Source organism: Benincasa hispida, chromosome 5, assembly GCF_009727055.1.
Source record: "Benincasa hispida cultivar B227 chromosome 5, ASM972705v1, whole genome shotgun sequence".
NCBI classification, from domain to species: Eukaryota; Viridiplantae; Streptophyta; class Magnoliopsida; order Cucurbitales; family Cucurbitaceae; genus Benincasa; species Benincasa hispida.
The window spans coordinates 57,593,164-57,611,240 of NC_052353.1; the positions used below are offsets into that span (position 1 = coordinate 57,593,164).

Sequence of the window (18,077 nt, forward strand, 5' to 3'; positions counted from 1 at the left end):
CTTATGAAGAAAACAAGCATGATCGAGGTAGGATTTGTCAATAAAACTAATAGGCTGAGACATATAAACAACTTCCTATAACCGACCGTGCAAAAAGGCATTTTTGACATCCATCTGATGCAAAGGCTAAGAGTAGGTTACTACAAGTGTAAAGATTACCTGAATGGTAGGCTTCTTAACCACAGGGTTAAAAGTCTTAGAGAAATCAAAACCTTCAATCTGATGATACTCTTGCTAGGATTGGTGTCCTAGTTCTCCCGAAGTCTCGTAGTTTGTAAACTGTACACATTGTTATGAATAAAATAAGAGTTATTTTATTTTGAATTTACTTATATCCAATAAACAAAGTATCCAATAAACAAAGCTCCATGGTTATTGTATGAAAACTTAAGCATGTATATGAGATATACAAGTGGATCATGCCTTAAGTGATAAACTAAAAAGATATGCAATATAAGGATTAAGAAGGGATACCTGATCCTGGTGACACTACGGATACGACCAACTTTGTAGAGGTTTACAAGTGTTATAAACTACTACAGATGGTTGATCCTGACCATTTAAGTGGAGACATGCAAGCGAGGGTGTCCTATACAAAGAGTTTATATAAGACCGGACCATGAGATGACTAGTCTCTTTATATAACGCCGTTGATACTTGAGACTTACATCTCACCTAAACGACCATAGGTGATATGACCTCAATCCTGAGTATTTTGGGAACTTCTGCCTTTAAGGGCGGTCTTTTGATTAGTATGGGTGAGAATGGTCAGATTTCCAACTCAACAAGCCTACCTTTTTGGGAATTTGTCTGATTGGGGAGCTGGGAACTCATTTACATAAGATGGAATTCACTCCTTCCCCGAAGCAGGGGTAAGTAGATAGATTGCTCCCTTAAGGGCTGATTTCGGGTCTTGAACATAGTGGCCACAACTTCTCTTTGGAAGAGAGGACTTAGTCATAGTAGGACTATGACTTATGTTCATTAGAGGGATCAATGGTACTTAGAGTTAGATGTAACTACAGAAGCATAACGATAAATTGGCCCAACTGTACTTATGAGCGATCTGTGAAGGGTTATCGCATTGTTGGTTGGTTGATATGGACACAAAATATATCTGTAGTAAGGAGAGTGCAGTTTTCGATCTTTAGTGGAGTACCCGACAGTTAACGAATGGTGGATCTCGTGACTAAAGAGTTTAGTCAGTTATTTATATACCATTGGAGCTTCAAGCTATAGGTTCATAAGGTCCCCTTGGTAGCTTAATGGATTCAAGTTGAGGATCAGTTCTTGGTGTTGATTTAAAATATTCAAATTGACAAGAGGAAATTCGATTATATATGATATAATCGGTGTGATGTATGAGATACATCAAGTAGGGGATTAATGTAAATATGATTTACATTAAGTACCATAAAATAGAAAAAGAACTATGGTTTATATGTTTCATGAGATGAAATATTTAAACTATAGGTTAAAAATATAATATGGTAAATTGGTTATCATATATATTTATAATAATATTAATTATTGGATAATTATCTATTTTTCTTTAATAACCAATTGAGTGAGAGATTATTGATGGTTTTATTGGTTGCTAAACGATCGTTTAACTCAGGAAGCTTGGTAAATGATTGAGTAAAGCGTTTACTCTTTCGTGTATATGATCACTTGGATTTTGGTACACGATCAAGGAGACACAGACTTCATCGGACAGTTCAAGGCCCGGTTCACTTGTTTGAACCGGTGACTCTTTGTTATTTATAATACTTAGCTTTGGTTTTGAGGATTTTGAGGCTAATTATCTCGGTTCATGTTTATATGCCATAGTGTATGACATATAGATTTGAAACCCACCTTAGTTTATGTAATTATTCATGCATCATGTATTATAAGTGCTATAATATGACATGATGAAATTACAAGAGAGCATGCGCATGCATCATGAAATATAAGAGTTATATTTATGCATGCAGTAAGCATATTCATGCATTATCTTTATATTATAAGCGTTATAGTATAAGGTGTATGGAAGCATGTGTGTTTGGTTCTTTGCTTGGTTATATAAGTGTTATATAAAAGTAGCAATGAATGAACAATGCATGGAGCATGATACTTAGGCCTATTTATAAATGTTATGAATACCTTGTATGTATTTGCTTTGTGTTGTGGATGGTTTTAGTTTTTTTTTTCTTTTTTTTTATAAGCATTATAATAGAAATTATAACTAAAATCGATAAAAAAGAGTTGCATACAAACTTAGGCGAACTCATATTTTAAAAAGGGTTTTAAAATCGGATTGAGATAGACTTAAGTTCAAGGTTCTAATGAGATTAGCAACCTAAGTTTAATCTTTTTAAATTGGTTTAATAAGATTAAATAGATTGACATAAAAGATTAAAATTGTATTAAATCTATCTATAAAGAATCTTTTGTCTAAGGTAGGCTCTGTCTAGGCTGGGGTACTTAAACTGACGGAAATGGAACACCCCTACCTAGGAACCTACCTGGAAAGGTGAATTAAATAGATTTTCTGCAAGCACGCGACAGTTGGTTAAGACTCTGTTAAAGAGTTTAATAGATGATGACCAAAAATTGTTCAACTATCCAAGGTAAAAGTTACTTTTGGAACCTAAAAATTCACTTTGTTAAAATTATTAGTCATGTTTTTTCTAAGTAAACTAAACCCTAGGTTATAAAATACTCAATGGGAGGAAGAGATATATATGATATGTGAATGATTCCACTCACGTTTCTCCGTGAATGTACACGCTGTGAAGTTTATGCTTGGCCTCGTGGTGCCCTGGGAGCATCCCCCTTCGGATGGTGTTTGCATGAGTCAATATCAAGGTGGACGGAGGGAGTTTTTATAGTAAGTGGGTGAAGGGTGTGTGTCAACACGTCATGCGGTCTCCTTCATTGGTTCGCACTGTGAGATCATTCTTGCACTTCCTCATGGCACCCTGGGAGTGTCCCCCTCCGGATGGGTTTTGTGCAGTTGATCAATATCAAGGTAAACTCCAAAAATGGATAGGGTCACTTTAGTTTTTGCCCCAATTGAATTTTTTCCCTTCAGATTGGTTGCTTGGGGCGGAACTTTAGGGCCTAAAATGATGTGTCACACTTACGGAAAATTGTTAAGTAAGTTAATGATTTCTTGACCAAATCAATGATGGCTAGTCGTTATAGGAGCAAAAGTTGTTTTGGCATTAATGGCTGGTTGAGAATGTCTCAATTCAGGAGGGATAAATTGACCACCCTTTGACGACTTTTGTCCTAAACCTTTGAAGCTGAAGGTCTCTTACCGAAGAGTTCCATAAGTGCGTTTAGATCGCTCCAATTTCACAATGATCGAAATACAACAATATACATTCAAATGCATAGTTATGCAAACAAATCTTAATTAACGCCATGCTTTGAACAAAAATAAATGAGGGAGTGAGTTGCCATACCAGTTGAAGACGTTCTTCAAACTTCGTATCTCAACACAGTGAAAACCTCTACGTGATCTACTAATACGCAGCAGAAGCATCGACTGCAGCAGCACACACAACCGTAAGATCACGAACGCAACGGTGATGAAACCACCAGAAAAGAGCCTCAGGTATTCTCAGAGTGAGAACCTAAAGCGTGGTCTTTGGTGAATTTGGTAGAAGAAGTAGGAAGACCAGATTGTGTAGGCAATAAGCAAGTGGGAAAGAAAAATGTGCTATCGTATTGCAAAATGCTTATCGTTTAGGAGAAGCTACACGATCATGTAGGTTTTACTGTACGATCGTTTAGGAAATGCTATACGATCGCTTAGCAAACTCGAGACACACTACGATCATTTAGGGAAGCTATCGATCGTGTAGGAACTAGTGTGCGATCATTTAGGCGCAAGTGGACGATCGTTTAGGTGGAGAGTGACTATCGTATAGGCTCTTGAAATGCTTAAGCGATCGATTACTTTTCACCAATGCGATCTCTCTTTCTTTTTGGACGGATGATTCAAAATGAAAATGGCGGTTACAATAATCGACGCTACCCCACTAACCTACGTCCGACGTGAAAAATTGGCTTAATTATGATATAATTAATCAATCAATTAATAATAAATATAATCATATTATATTTTTACCCTATAGTTTGATATCACATATTTGCTATAGTATTTTCTCCTCTACTTGATATAAATCATATTTATATCTAATTTCCTCCAAAATAATGTATCTCATACATTTAACTAATTATATCATATATAATTAACTAGTCCAATTATATCATATATAATTAACTAGTCCAATTATATCATATATAATCGAACTTCCTGTTATCAATTTGAACATTTCAAATTAACCCAAACACTGGTTCTCGACTTTATCCAAGCTACCCAGAGGACCTAATGGACCTGTGGCTTGAAGCTCCAACGGTCTATGAATAGCTAACTAAACTCTTTAGCCACGAGATCCACTATCCGTTAACTGTCAGGCAATCCACTAAAGACCAATAGTTGAAATTTTCTTACCACAAATATATTTCTGTGTCCATCGGATATAACCAATCATGAGTACGATGACCCTTCACAAATGTAAGTATAGCTAGGCCAAATTACCGTTTTGCCCTATAATTACATCTCACTCCTTAAGTACAACTAATTCCTCTAATGAACAATACAACATAGTCCAACTATGTATGACTCGGGCCAAGAGAAGATGTGTAGTGCCACATCGCTCAAGCCCTGAAATCAGCCCTTAAGGGAGCTATCTATCTACTTACTCCTACTTGGGGGAAGGAGTGAATTCCATCTTGTGTAGTTGAGTTCCCAGCTCCCAAATCAGACGAATCCCAAAATGGTAGGTTTGAATCGGTGACCTGACCACTCGCACCCATACAAATCAAAGGACCGCCTTCAATGGCAGGAGTTCTCAACTCACTCAGGATTGAGGTCATGTTACCTATGGTCATCCTAGTGAAGTGAAGTCTCTGTCATGAACGGTGTTATATAACGAGACGTTAACACTTCGTGATCAGATCTTATACAAACTCTTTGTATAGGACATCCCCGCTCGTATGTCCCCAACACAAATGATCAGGATCAGACCATCTATGATGAGTCACAACACTTGTGACCATTCCACAAAGCGAGCCGCATCCGTAGTGTTACCAGGATAAGGTTTCCCTCCTATATCCATATACTATAGACCATTTTGGTTATCTCTCAAGACATGATCCACTTGTATGTCACCACATACATGCTTGAGTTACATACAGATAACTAGGGATTTTATGTTTATTGGTTTGTGGTAAAGCAAATAAAACAAGCAACTGAGCAAAAAACAAGATGTGAAGTAAATATCATATATTATACAATACAAGCGTTCGTACAAACTGTTTACAAACTACAGGACACGAGACTTTAGGGCATCAACCATAACAGAAGCGTCATTGCGAAACTAGATGTCACACGGGGTTCATGTTAGTTTTGCCAAACCGTATTGGATGTTGTATGTTTTTTCAACGAGTATTTGCTTAAAACCTAACGTAGGTCAATGTGTTTTTCTTATTCAGTAACATGTTTTATTTTTCATTAAATGCCTCTAGTTTGACCGATTTTATACAGTGGAAAGAGTCTTGTAAAATATATTTTGTGGTAAACGACCTCGAGTTTGTCATGGTTGAGGAGTGTCCTCAAGTCCCGACCCTTGATGTGCCGCGAAGTATTCGTAATGCATGTGAGATGTGAATGAAGGCTAATTCATTGGCCCGATTTTAAATTTTGGCTAGCATACCTGATGCTTTAGCCAAATGGGTTGAGAACATGGTCATTGCACATCAAATCATGGACTCGTTGCAAGAATTTTTTGAACGTTAGCTCTTACTTTTTTAGCACAAATGGATGGATGACAAAACCAATAGTGTCAGTTCCCAAGTTAATCTCCAGGAAGAGAAAGCAATTATTGCTGACTTTGTTAAAGTTCATAGACGAGAAGTGTTCTCTGACATGGAACTTGGAGTTTATTTAGGTTCTGACACTGATCCCACTACTCTCCAAAAGAGGAGGACGTCTAAGACAGTAAATGTGATTTATTGGTCTTGGAGACGTATTTGGTAGAGAATGATGATTCTGCCTGGATCTTTGATTCGAGTGCTATTAATCACCTTAGTTCTTCCTACCAAGGATTTAGTTCCTAATGAACGTTGTCACAGGGAGAGTTGACTCTTCGAGTGGATACTGGTGACAGTTGTTGCTGTAGGCAGGCTGAAGTTATTTTTGGACAAGAAACGTTATCTATTACTGGATAATGTTTTTGTAGTTCCTCATATCAAGAGGAACTTAATCTCAGTTTCTTGTCTCATTGAACAAGGCTATATCGTCTCTTTTTCTCAGAGTAAAGTGTTTATTTTCAAGAATAGTATGGAGATTGGTTTTGGTTCAATGGCAAATAACTTGTATGTACTAAGGTCGTTAGTCATAAAAGCCTTGTTTAATGCTGAAATGTTCAGTACAGCGACAACAACTAAAAGACCAAAGGTTTCTCCCAAGGAAAACGTCCATCTTTGGCATATAAGGTTAGGTCACATCAACCTTAAAAGGATTGAGCAGATGGTGAAATGTGGACTTCTAAAAAGTTTAAAAGAAAACTCCTTGCGGTGTGTGAATCATATCTTGAAGGCAAGATGACCAAACGACCTTTTACTGGAAAAGGTTACAGAGCCAAAGAAGCCTTGGAGCTTGTACATTCTGACCTCTGTGGTCCGATGAGTGTTAGAATTCGAGGTGGGTATGAATATTTCATCTCTTTCATAGATGATTATTCAAGGTACGAACATCTCTACCTAATGCAACGTAAGTCTGAAGCCCTTGACAAGTTCAAGGAGTATAAGGCTGGAGTTGAAAACTTGTTGAATAAAAATATAAACACTATGATCTGATCGTGGTGGAAAGTATATGAACCTCCAATTCCAGAACTATATGATAGAACATAGAATTACGTCCCAACTTTTAGTCTCAGGTACACATGTATATGAACCTCCAATTCAGAACTATATGATAGAACATAGAATTACATCCCAACTCTTAGCCTCAGGTACACCTCAGCAGAATGGTGTATTAGAAAGGAAAAACATAACTTTGTTGGACATGGTTCGGTCTATGATGAGTTATGCTCATTTTTCAGACTCGTTTTGGGGTTTTGTAGTGGAGATTGCATGTTTTATTTTGAACAATGTTCCCTCAAAAAGTATTTCTGAAATACCTTTTGAGCTATGAAGAGGCCGTAAAGGTAGTTTACGCCACTTCAGGATTTTGGGGTGTCCGACCCATGTGCTTGTGACTGACTCAAAGAAGTTGGAACCACGTTCGAAAGTTTGCCTCTTTGTAGGCTACCCCAGGGAAACGAGGGGTGGATACTTCTATGATCCGAGTGAAAACAAGGTATTTGTTTCTACAAATGCTATCTTCTTGGAAGAAGACCACATCAGGGATCATAAACCACGAAGTAAGCTTGTTTTACGTGAGGCTTCTAGTGAAACTACTGAAGGTTCAATAAAAGTTATTGAACAAACTAACAGATCAACAAGAGTTGTTGAGGTCGGTACATCTAGTCAACCATCTCAAAAGTTGAGACTGCCTTGACATAGTGGGAGGGTTATGAATACATCAGAATGCTACGTGGGTCTAATTGAAGTCCAGAACATCATTTCTAATGATGGGGTCGAGGATCCATTGTCTTTTAAGCAAGCAATGGAGGATGTTGACAAGGATGAGTGGATTAAGGCCATGAACCAGGAAATGAAATTGTTGTTCCTTCAGTCTCTTCCTCTAAACAAGTCCATACAGAGCCCACACTTTTGGATTCTCACACCGAGAATACCAAGGTAACCATTGTGGTGGTGTCCTCACTCAACTCGATTGAGTTTAAGGTTTTGGAGGTCGTTCGTTGTGTGTTCGCATTGTTCGTGTGGTGGTTGCTGGTGATCGTGCTATGTTGCAGTCGTTGTGTTCAAGCGTTCGTGTATTGCTGTCTTGGAAACTGAACGAGCGTTCGTGAATGAAGGAGTTTGAAGAATGAGTCTTCAAAGGTATGATATTCTATCCCTTGATTATCTGTAAGCATGCTATAATTTCGTATTATGTATGACCTATTAGTTTCCGTTTTTTTACTGTAATTGTGTATGTTCAATGTTGAATGAAATTTGGAACGATCATTTCGCTACTCATGGAAATCCTTATGTCTAATTTCCTTCAACTCTTTGGCTACCAGACGAACCTTATAACGAGCAACATAACCATCAATAATAAATTTTATGCGAAAGACTCACTTGTTGTTGGGGTGTATGCCCTAAAGCCTCGTAGTTTTATGTTAGTTGAATCAATAGTTGATTGATTTCATATTACTTGTGCAATAATCCATTAACCTAAGATCTAAAGTTATCTGATGTAACTTAAACATATATGTGGAGACATATAAGTGGATCATATTTAAGTGATAACCTAAATGATCTGTAGTATATGGATAAGGTTAGGTGTCTTATCTTGGTAACACTACTGATATGACTCGCTTTGTAATTATTACAATTGTTGTAAAATACTACAAATGATTTGATCCAGATCATTCTTGGGGAGACATGTAAGCGGGGGTATCTTATACAAAAGAGTTTGTATAAAGACCGAACCACGAAATGCTATGTAGGTGACTTAACCTTAATCCTAAATGAGTTGTAAACTTTTGCTTATGAGGGCAATTCTTTGATTTGTATGGGTGAGAGTGGCTAGATTCGTCGACTCAATAAGTCTACCATTTTGGGGATTCGTCTGATTGAGGAGTTGGGAACACAACTACATAAGTAGTTAGGGTGGGAACACAACTACATAGGAACACAACTAAGAAGATAAATTGCTCCCTTAAGGGTTGATCTAGGGCTTGAACAATGAGACACCTCAGATTATGACTAATTATTCATTAAAAGAATCAGTGGTACTTAATAAGTTAAATGTAACTACAGGATCTAGGGCTTGATTAATAAGTTAAATGTAACTACAGGATCTAGGGCTTGAACAATGAGACACCTCAGATTATGACTAATTATTCATTAAAAGGATCAGTGGTACTTAATAAGTTAAATGTAACTACAGGGGATCTAGGGTCAACATACTATTTATTGGTTGTATCCATTGGACACATAAATATATCTAGTGCAAATAGTTCAACTGTCAGTCTTTAGGAGTGACCGACAGTTAATGAATGTTGATTAATTTGATTAAAAGAGTTTAATCAATTAATCTCGTATAATTGGACTTTCAATCTATAAGTCCATAAGGTCTGATGGGAATCAAATTAATTTTTATGTGATTTGAATTGTTCAAATTAATTAAAAGGGAATTAATTGTATAAGATACAGTTAACTAATGTATATCGATACATTATATATATAATGTATGTTGATACATTTTTATGAGAGAAATAAATATTTGAATATGATTCAAATATTAATTATATGAATATAATTCATAAAAAAAGTATATGTTAAAATTTAATGTGAATATGTTTCATATTAAATTTATATTGTTTTATGAGAGAAATAAATGTTTGAATATGATTCAAATATTAGTTATATGAATATGATTCATATATGAACTATATGTTAAAATTAATATGAATATGATTCATATTAAATTTATATATTTTGTTGAGAAGTGTTATAATTTGAATATGATTCAATTATTATTTTTATGAATGTGATTCATATACAAATTATAGGTTAACATTAATATGAATTTGATTCATATTAACACCTTAGGTTATTTGAGAGAATAATAAACTATAATTTATGTTATATGTGATATAACATATAGTTTATATATATATTAAGTGATTAATATATATGTATATACAAATTTTTGAATTTGAATTTATTAAAAATAAAAGGGAGTGAGTTATAACTCCTTTATCCCTTGATCTCTTCGTAACATATTGGAGGAGAGAAAGTTTGCTCTCTCTGTATCTCTCTCTAGTTCTCCTTCTTCTCCTTCCCTCACACCAAGATTGAGTGTAACGGGGAAGACTCCTTAGTGGTGTATGTTCCTGTTTAGGTTTATATTTTTCCATAGTTTCCATCACTTTGAATTCTATGTATTTCCAATCCTTCACTTGCATCCAACCACATTCATATCAGGAGATCGAGGGACAAAAGACCATGTGCCTTGCTCCTGAAGGGTAGCAAATTCCTCAGCCATAGGAGAGAGTCAATGTGAAAGTTATATGTAAGAAATATGATCAGAGTGTGTGGTGGAAAAAACATTGAAGTTGAGTAATCGAGGCTTAAAGATGAGACTTCAGCCCGGATTTGCATAGAGTGAGTATTGGTAGGAGGCACTGGGGCAAGTGGTAGGGAGTTAGAGGATTAGGGGAAGAGGGGGTAGGAGCGAGATTGATGGGCATGGGGGAAACATGCATAGTTATGGGTGGAGAAAAAGAAGTTGGTGAAGTAACAATGGATGAACCCTATATATTAAACTCAACGACAGTTGGTATAAAAATGTTAGTAGAAGTAGTGGGAGAAGAGTCAAGGGAAGGAATGGAAGAAGAAGAGCATGACAAATTAAAGGAGAGATAGGTGTAGTGGTGGCAAAAGGGAAAATAGTTTCATGAAAAATACCATGACGAGAGACAATGGATATTTTAGTTTGAATATTATAACAAATGCAACCTTTGAAATCCAGTGTATATCCTAAGAAAACATGATGAGAAGTTTTAGGTTCTAGTTTATATTTGTTGTATGGTTTTAACAAAGGATAGCAAACATATCCAATTAACAAATTAAGAGTTGTTCCAAACAACATTTCAAAAAGAGACAACATATCAAGAGATGGAGTGGGCATTCGATTAATTAAAAAAACAACAGTAGAGAAGGTATATAGCCAAAACTCAATAGGAACAGAGAAGTGAAAGCAAAGATAGAGCAGTTTCAACAATATGTCTGTGTTTTCATTCAACGACACCATTTTGTTCAAGAGTATATAGACACGGTTTTTTTATGCATAATACTTTTGATAGTAAATAATTTGATGAAAGAGGAGTTACAAATTCACCTCACCATTGAAACAAAAAAATTTTAACCGCATAGATAATAAATTTTCAACAAAATGATACTCACATCAGATTTATAAGTTAAGGGAAAGAACCAAGTGAATTTACTGTAATCATTAATAAACCTAATACAAAATTGATAGCTTTTATAAGAAATTACTGGAGAAATTATTGGAAAAGGTCTCTAAACATCACTATGAACTAAATTTAGAGGTATAAAAGAACTAGAATGAGACATAGGAAAAGACAATTTTTTAGGCTTTGCTTGTAAACAACTAGTGCAAGAACAAGTAGAGATAGATTGATTGACAGACAAACTTTAGAAAGTGAATGATGCATTACTTTTGGCGAAGGATGCCCTAGGGCCTGGATGATGATGCTATAAAAAAACAATCCTGCTTTACTGAAAAATTATTTTTTTTTGTTGTACTTGAGAGGGAGAGCCATAAGATGCAATGTGGTACAAACCATTGATGCAATTGCATGTATAGAGTGGATGACCGGTAATTTTTATCCTGAATTAGGAATTGGTCACACAGCTCCGATACCAAGGTAAAACTCAGATAATTCAAAAATTTCAGTTGTATTTTCCTTGAATATTATAGGTAGAATGAGCACCTATTTATAATAAGTTGGATATAATGAGATATACAAATAATCTTAAATTTTAGAAGAAGATACAATAAAAGATACAGAAGATTTAAACAGAAAATCTAAACAAATCTTAGGAAATCTAATAGAACACAAGGAAAATGATGGTTTGTTTTACTCAACAGGTTGATGATAGTATGTAACTATATATGAGAGTGAGTTTGGAATTAAAATTTTATATCTACACATATCATATGTAGTTATGTCTAGAAAATCCATGGAATCGGAGCCCATTCGGATTGAGAATCCCCGAATACACAAGAAATGGGAAGGGAATGGGAAATCTTTTTTCCCATTTGCAATTCGAGGCTAGGGATGGGGAATATGTTTCCCATCCCGACCTCGACCTTGTCCCGACTTTTGTATATAAATTAATATTACAAACTTTGTTAGGATAATTATGAAGGTTTTATTTATTTAAATCTTAGACTTTATTACTTTAATTCCTTAGATGTTTTAATATAAGTTAGGATGTTCTAATTATTGAATATTAATTTTTCCATATTATGAGAATTTAACATTTTAATTATATCTTCTTAAATTACATTTATATTATTATTTTTATTAGCAAAATTGATAATATTTTATTTAAATGAAAATTGTATTGGATATGTTTAAGGAATTGTTAAAAAATTTATATTTAATTAAAATAAAAAAATTATTAGAAAAAAATAATGATGGAGAACTTTTTTCCGTGGGAAACCCGATCCTTGTGGAATCCCCACCTCATTCTCCGTGAGAAAGTTCGTGGAGCCGGAAAATGGAATAGGGGCGGGGACAGGGATAGGGAGGGTTTCCCGTCCCTCCCCGTGTACATCTCTATTCATATGAAAACATGATGCTATACAACATCTTGTACCAGTCGTACTCACAATAATTTCTAGTGACACATGCTAATGTACAATTACACTCAAGTAAACATGGAAATCAGGGAAAAAAATGATAGAATTAAAATAAGGAGGGCCACTCAGAAGTGATCCTCTGAAATCTTGCAACTAGAAATACGTCGAGTCCTGTAAATGGTGGTGGTTAGCTTCAAATGCGGCTCGAGTCTCTTCCAAATATGAACTTCCTCGTCCAATCTGATACCACTAGATACCTTGTTCGCCAGCTGACCTGCTTGCTGAGTGTACAAAACCAGAAGAATTCAGATCAAGCGTTGAGTTACAACCAAGTGCGATTTTGAAAAGGAAAAAAAAAAGTCGCTTTTGTCAAATAACTTTTAATTGCATTTTTCGTACAGTTAAAATTGATTTTCAACGATGAAAAGCATTTTTAGAAATCACTTTAAAATCATACCCTAATATGTCAGGCAGAAAAGTTGAAATCTTCTAATAAAAGGAAGCAGCAAGTAAATAAAATCACCTTGCATATACAGAATACCAGAGCCACTGAGTGCTGTGACCCATGGAAACCCAATCTCCAGGGAGTTCTGCAGCCGCTTGTTCTCCCCCTAAAGGAGCGAACTGTCCCAAGTGCTTGTACCTTTTAAACATGGAATGCAAATTTTGCCTCAGATGTAAAGAGAAGGATATGGTGGAATTATTTATGAACTTTCTCGTGATCTAATCTTCTACAATCAAGGGAAATAAGGGCAGAATAATGCACTATGAGATAGCAATACAAAATATCTTTATTCATGTCAAAGAAGATATTAAACATCAATTTGAACCAGAAGTACAAATGTGAAGGAACCATGATCCTCTACGATCATTTCGTGCTGTGACCTCTTAATGTGACATCAAGGATGAACTATTTGCTAGAAATTCGTTGGGTGTTTCTTAAACGGATTAATGTGGTTCCTTCGACAGAATTGGCACAAACTTTTACTATGTGTATATGTCTGCCTAACTAAAAAGTAGCACTTGTGCCATCTCATATTGCTTCCTTATTTGTCATTATGTTTTGAAAATTTGGGATAGATTTCTAGACACATATTCGGTGTTCGCTTGGCTTCTAATAAGGGGATTATCAGGATAGTACGGAGGAGGTCTTTCTCCTCCCCTTTTGTAATGGAGGACACTAACATTTTTTTGCTATATATTGGCTTTAAAGAAACAAAAGAGTCTTAGGAGTATTAATATTTCTTGGATGGAGGTTTGGAGTGCAGCTCACTTCAATGCCTATTTTCTGGGTCCTTTCATTATTATTATTATTTTAATTGGTGTGTGAACAGCTAGCACTTATCCAAGATCCTAAACAATTGAAGGGTCTTAATGAGTTCTCTGTTTCTGTTTTTCTTTTCTTTTTGACTTTGGTTCAGTGGGGATCTTTATAATGGCCTCGTCTTTTGTACTCCCAGTTCATTTATAGCTCGCTTTTCACAATTGAACATTATAAGAGGCTTAAACTGAGAGTACTCTTCATTCGGTATGGAACATGGAATAGAAAAGATAAGCTGCAGACATACCGAAAGGGAAGAAACTGATGACGTCCAGAACTCTTAAAACGTCGAGGGCCTTCTGGATTCTCAGTGCAATACTCCCTACGGTTGAAGCACCTGGAAAGATACGCACCTTGTTGAGCAGCAACCTGAACAGGAAAATATTAATTAAATAACTTGAAAGTCTCTTCCATGTAGACCACGAGTTTACATGAGAGCTGACTTGAACAAGCAAGTTTACATCAATGAAGATGTGCATTTACCTGTGCAGTAGCAGGAAGACTTTTCATCTGCGTGTCAGCATGAGAAAGAGCCGACTTAAATCCTTCAATATCTATTTCGTTCTCATGTCCCTGAGAATCTTTCAATAGATCTTTTACATCGCGTAGATGTTTGCTCCTCAAAAATATTTCTACTTGAGGATACCTTATGAGGATATCATCTAGAACATCTTGAAATTCTGCAACAGTCAGGGTTCCAGAGTTATCTCTGTCTGCGGCTTTAAATATAGCGGCGATATCTTCCTAGTGAAAATACCATTTGCAATTGATAAGCAGTCAAAAACTATAGTAGTCAATTGTAAACTACTATTACGAGAAATCCCTCCGCAGCTCAATAGAATCTCAAAAGTCAAATACTTCAACGGTTAACAGAAATTAAGAACTTCAGGAAAGTGATAAAATGGGTGAAAATCTAGATCTTCAAGAACATCGACCAAAATTTGATAAATGTTATACTGCTGTACGAAAATGCTCTCGTCAAAATCAGATTGCCAGACAGACGTTGCACTAAAATATAATCAAGCAGTTATGGCTCAATATACCATAATTTTGCGTTGGTCAATAGTAGCACAATCACCGATGGCATACACATTTTGAGCGCCCTTCACCTGAAGCCATTCATCAGTGGCTAGAATGCGTCTGCTACCCTATATGTCAGAAAGAACTAATAGTTAAGAACAGAATAACCACCCATGATAAGAATTGTTGCATCATGAGAAACACATAAGACCAGATAGAATGAATGCATCGATCAAGTCTAGCGAAATCTAGAACTTTGTTTTTATGCATTCTTCCTGCCCAATGACACTCACAAGAACATAAATCTTAATCAATAAACCTGGCCAATCTGCTCCATGAAATCCTTCACAACAGGACGAGTCATGATGCCTGTAGACCACACAATTAGTCCATGTGGCATTGAACATAATTCTCCAGTTGATTTCACCTTCATCTTTATTTCTTTATCAGATACACTGACAACTCGACATCCTATGTACACATCGATACCGTCTCTTAGGAATTTTTGTTCGGCAAATGAACTAATTCTTTCATCAAATCTGCATTAAGCAAGGAAATTTCATCAACTTGCCAAACCAATAGATCAATATAAAACGATGCTGAGATTTTTCCTTTTATAAATTAATCCTTTTAAAGGCTACAGTACATACTTGATGTATTGATTTTGTAAAGATGCTGAGCTACATAAAAAAAAATTATACACTCCAAATATATTAGCGGACGAGTAAAATTTTGAATTAATTTTCTTCACGTTCCAGAAAAAGCAGGCTTAGTGTAAAGACTCATTCCTTACGCATTCAAAATGTGATCTCCAGATTGAATTACTGAAATTTTCACCAAATCTTTAACCGAAGGATATAAGTTAACTAAATCTTCTACAAAAAAGTCATGAAGCTCTGCAGCAAATTCAACTCCAGTGGGACCCCCTCCAACAATAACGAAGTGAAGATTTCTCCTTCGCTCTTCTTCACTTAGACTAGGAATCACAGCCATTTCAAAGCAATCTATCACACTTCTGCGGATCTTCTGAGCATCTTCCACTTCCTGAAATGGTTACCAAATAATAACGTGGGAATTTACAGTGATCAACAAAAGAAGCAAGGACCTAGATATAGACAAACTGCCTAACAAAATTTCAGAAAAGTGGCTAACCCCAAAGAGATGCACATCAAACTATGAAAACAGAACTGCTTACCTTGAGAAAATAGCAGTTCTCCTTCACACCAGGAGTATTGAAAGTATTAACTTGTGCTCCCATTGCTATTACCAAATAGTCATATTCTAAGGCAAACTCCCTATTTCCAACCAAGTTATTGTCAACATTAGACCGGCAGAAAACCTTCTTGTTAGCGGCATCAATCTTAATGCATTCAGCTTCCCAGAATTTAATTTCACCTTTTCTCTGTTGCAAAAGTAATATTGTTGTAATTAGGGGCAGCTTTATGTTGTCGATTGATTACGAGCAAAGGATGACAAAATTGAACAACTGTACCCTTCTCCAAGCTACCCCCCTTTTTTTTTTTTTTTAAATTGTACAGTTTACCGCTTCTTTGTGGGGTGCTTTACACAATTATGTTTGTAATTTAGATTGGAGGTCTTTTGTTTTTAATCCTTCAAATCAAGCTTAGCAGTTAGGGACTCTTCATCTCTAACGCCTTTAGGCTGTATTTGTTCTTCTCTTTTTTGATGAATACATGGTGTTAAGTTTCGTATAATTTGTTTTTTGAGAAAAAAATCATCAATCTATAATCTTCTCCTATTTTCTTACATACGTATTGTGATGATATTGATTAATTAAGTGTATCACACAAATTACCTTCTTCACGATGTTTCGAACCGGTTCAACAATGCTTCGTGCTTCAACTGATCCACATGTAACACTAGGCAATAAAGGAGTAAATGAGAAATAATTCTGAGGCGAAACAACTTGAACATCATATTTTGAAGCATCCAGATCCTTGAGGAAACTGGTACCGGCCCATCCTGTTCCAAGCACCAGAACTCTCTTTTTTGGGCACTCCTCAATAGGACTGGCAACGTCTGATTGTGAATCTGCATATGCCAATACACCTCCGCTACTGAAGCCAAAACAAACCATTTCAGAGCCAGCCAATTTAACAAATACCAAACTAAAGATTTGACTAGTCCCCTTGAGATACTAAACGAAAACAGAACCGAAGCAGACGAAATGAGTGTTCATTTGTACGTATCAGTCATCACAACTAACAATTAGTGAATCACTATATACATTTTGGGAATGTAAAAGACAAAGAAACAAATATGCAAACCAGTCATGGATGAAGAAACTGAAAGCAAAAACATGAAATCAGAACTTAAAGTATCAAGATCTAAGCCATGGTTTCAGTGATCATCCATTACCGCCACTCCGTCGTTTTACAAACTTAAAATAACCTATTCCCAAACCCACAGTCGTTCAGCCATTGAATCTTGCAACTCAAAACAAAGCAGATTCAGAGCTGTTGAAAGTTAAAGCAACAAATCTCAAATCAGGTCCAAACAATATGGTAACTATGAGAAGGAAAGTCATTGTTCCTCGATTAGTTCTCGTATCTCAAATCAAGAGTGAGAAAAATACTGCTCAATAGATGAACTTAGGTAGAATCAAAGAAAAATAGAACGCGAGGAGAAGAAAAACCTGAAGGCGCTGATGACTAGAAGCTTTGAATATTGAGAGGAGCCATGAAAAGCTCTCGAAGCTCTAGTGAAGAAGGAGAAAATTGTCATATCAGCCGCAGAATGCAATGATGAGAACTCTGAGAACACTGGATAATTCTGTTGAAGAAGAGATATTTTGCACACGATATATATAAACCGGTTTCATTGTCATTTCTCATAATTTCGTGCTTTAAAAAATAGCGTGGAATTCACAAAATACATTAATAAAATATTTATAAAAATAAATTTGTTTTAGTATATATGAAATCATATGTTATTTTATTTTATAAGTGCATAATTCTAAGTTCACGTACTTATTAAATTTGTAGGTTATACCACGTGGGTACACTCTGTTTCATAATTGTATATTTGGATGAGGACTTTGGCTTTGAACACCAAAACTTAGGGATCTACACCTATCAAAATCTGACACCTTTACAACATTTTCTTTCTTTTTTGAAAGGTGCCCTATGATTTTAAACTTACAACATTCAA

The 18,077-nt window shown here is 35.7% G+C and overlaps 1 protein-coding gene across 1 annotated transcript; it reads right to left on the bottom strand.

The window, feature by feature from the left end:
* Nucleotides 1-12,479: 12,479 nt before the first annotated feature.
* On the bottom strand, nt 12,480-17,720 carry LOC120078161 (external alternative NAD(P)H-ubiquinone oxidoreductase B1, mitochondrial-like). The gene is made up of 10 exons (XM_039032386.1): nt 17,563-17,720; nt 16,723-16,984; nt 16,102-16,308; nt 15,700-15,950; nt 15,226-15,445; nt 14,930-15,034; nt 14,370-14,630; nt 14,134-14,255; nt 13,089-13,208; nt 12,480-12,846 (listed from the first exon to the last, which is right to left on the bottom strand). The coding sequence occupies exons 1-10, from the start codon at nt 17,649-17,651 to the stop codon at nt 12,759-12,761; spliced, it is 1,725 nt and encodes a 574-aa protein (XP_038888314.1). The 5' UTR covers nt 17,652-17,720; the 3' UTR covers nt 12,480-12,758.
* Between the last annotated feature and the right edge of the window lie 357 nt (nt 17,721-18,077).

What these genes read in the sequence shown, in the direction of transcription:
- LOC120078161 (XM_039032386.1), bottom strand. Translation starts at nt 17,651, where the DNA reads ATGACAATTTTCTCCTTCTTCACTAGAGCTTCGAGAGCTTTTCATGGC. An exon ending in TCATGGAGCAGATTGGCCAG is followed by an intron (nt 15,035 to 15,225) that starts GTTTATTGATTA and finishes TCTGACATATAG; the next exon opens with GGTAGCAGACGCATTCTAGC. An exon ending in CATCAGTTTCTTCCCTTTCG is followed by an intron (nt 13,209 to 14,133) that starts GTATGTCTGCAG and finishes CATGTTTAAAAG; the next exon opens with GTACAAGCACTTGGGACAGT.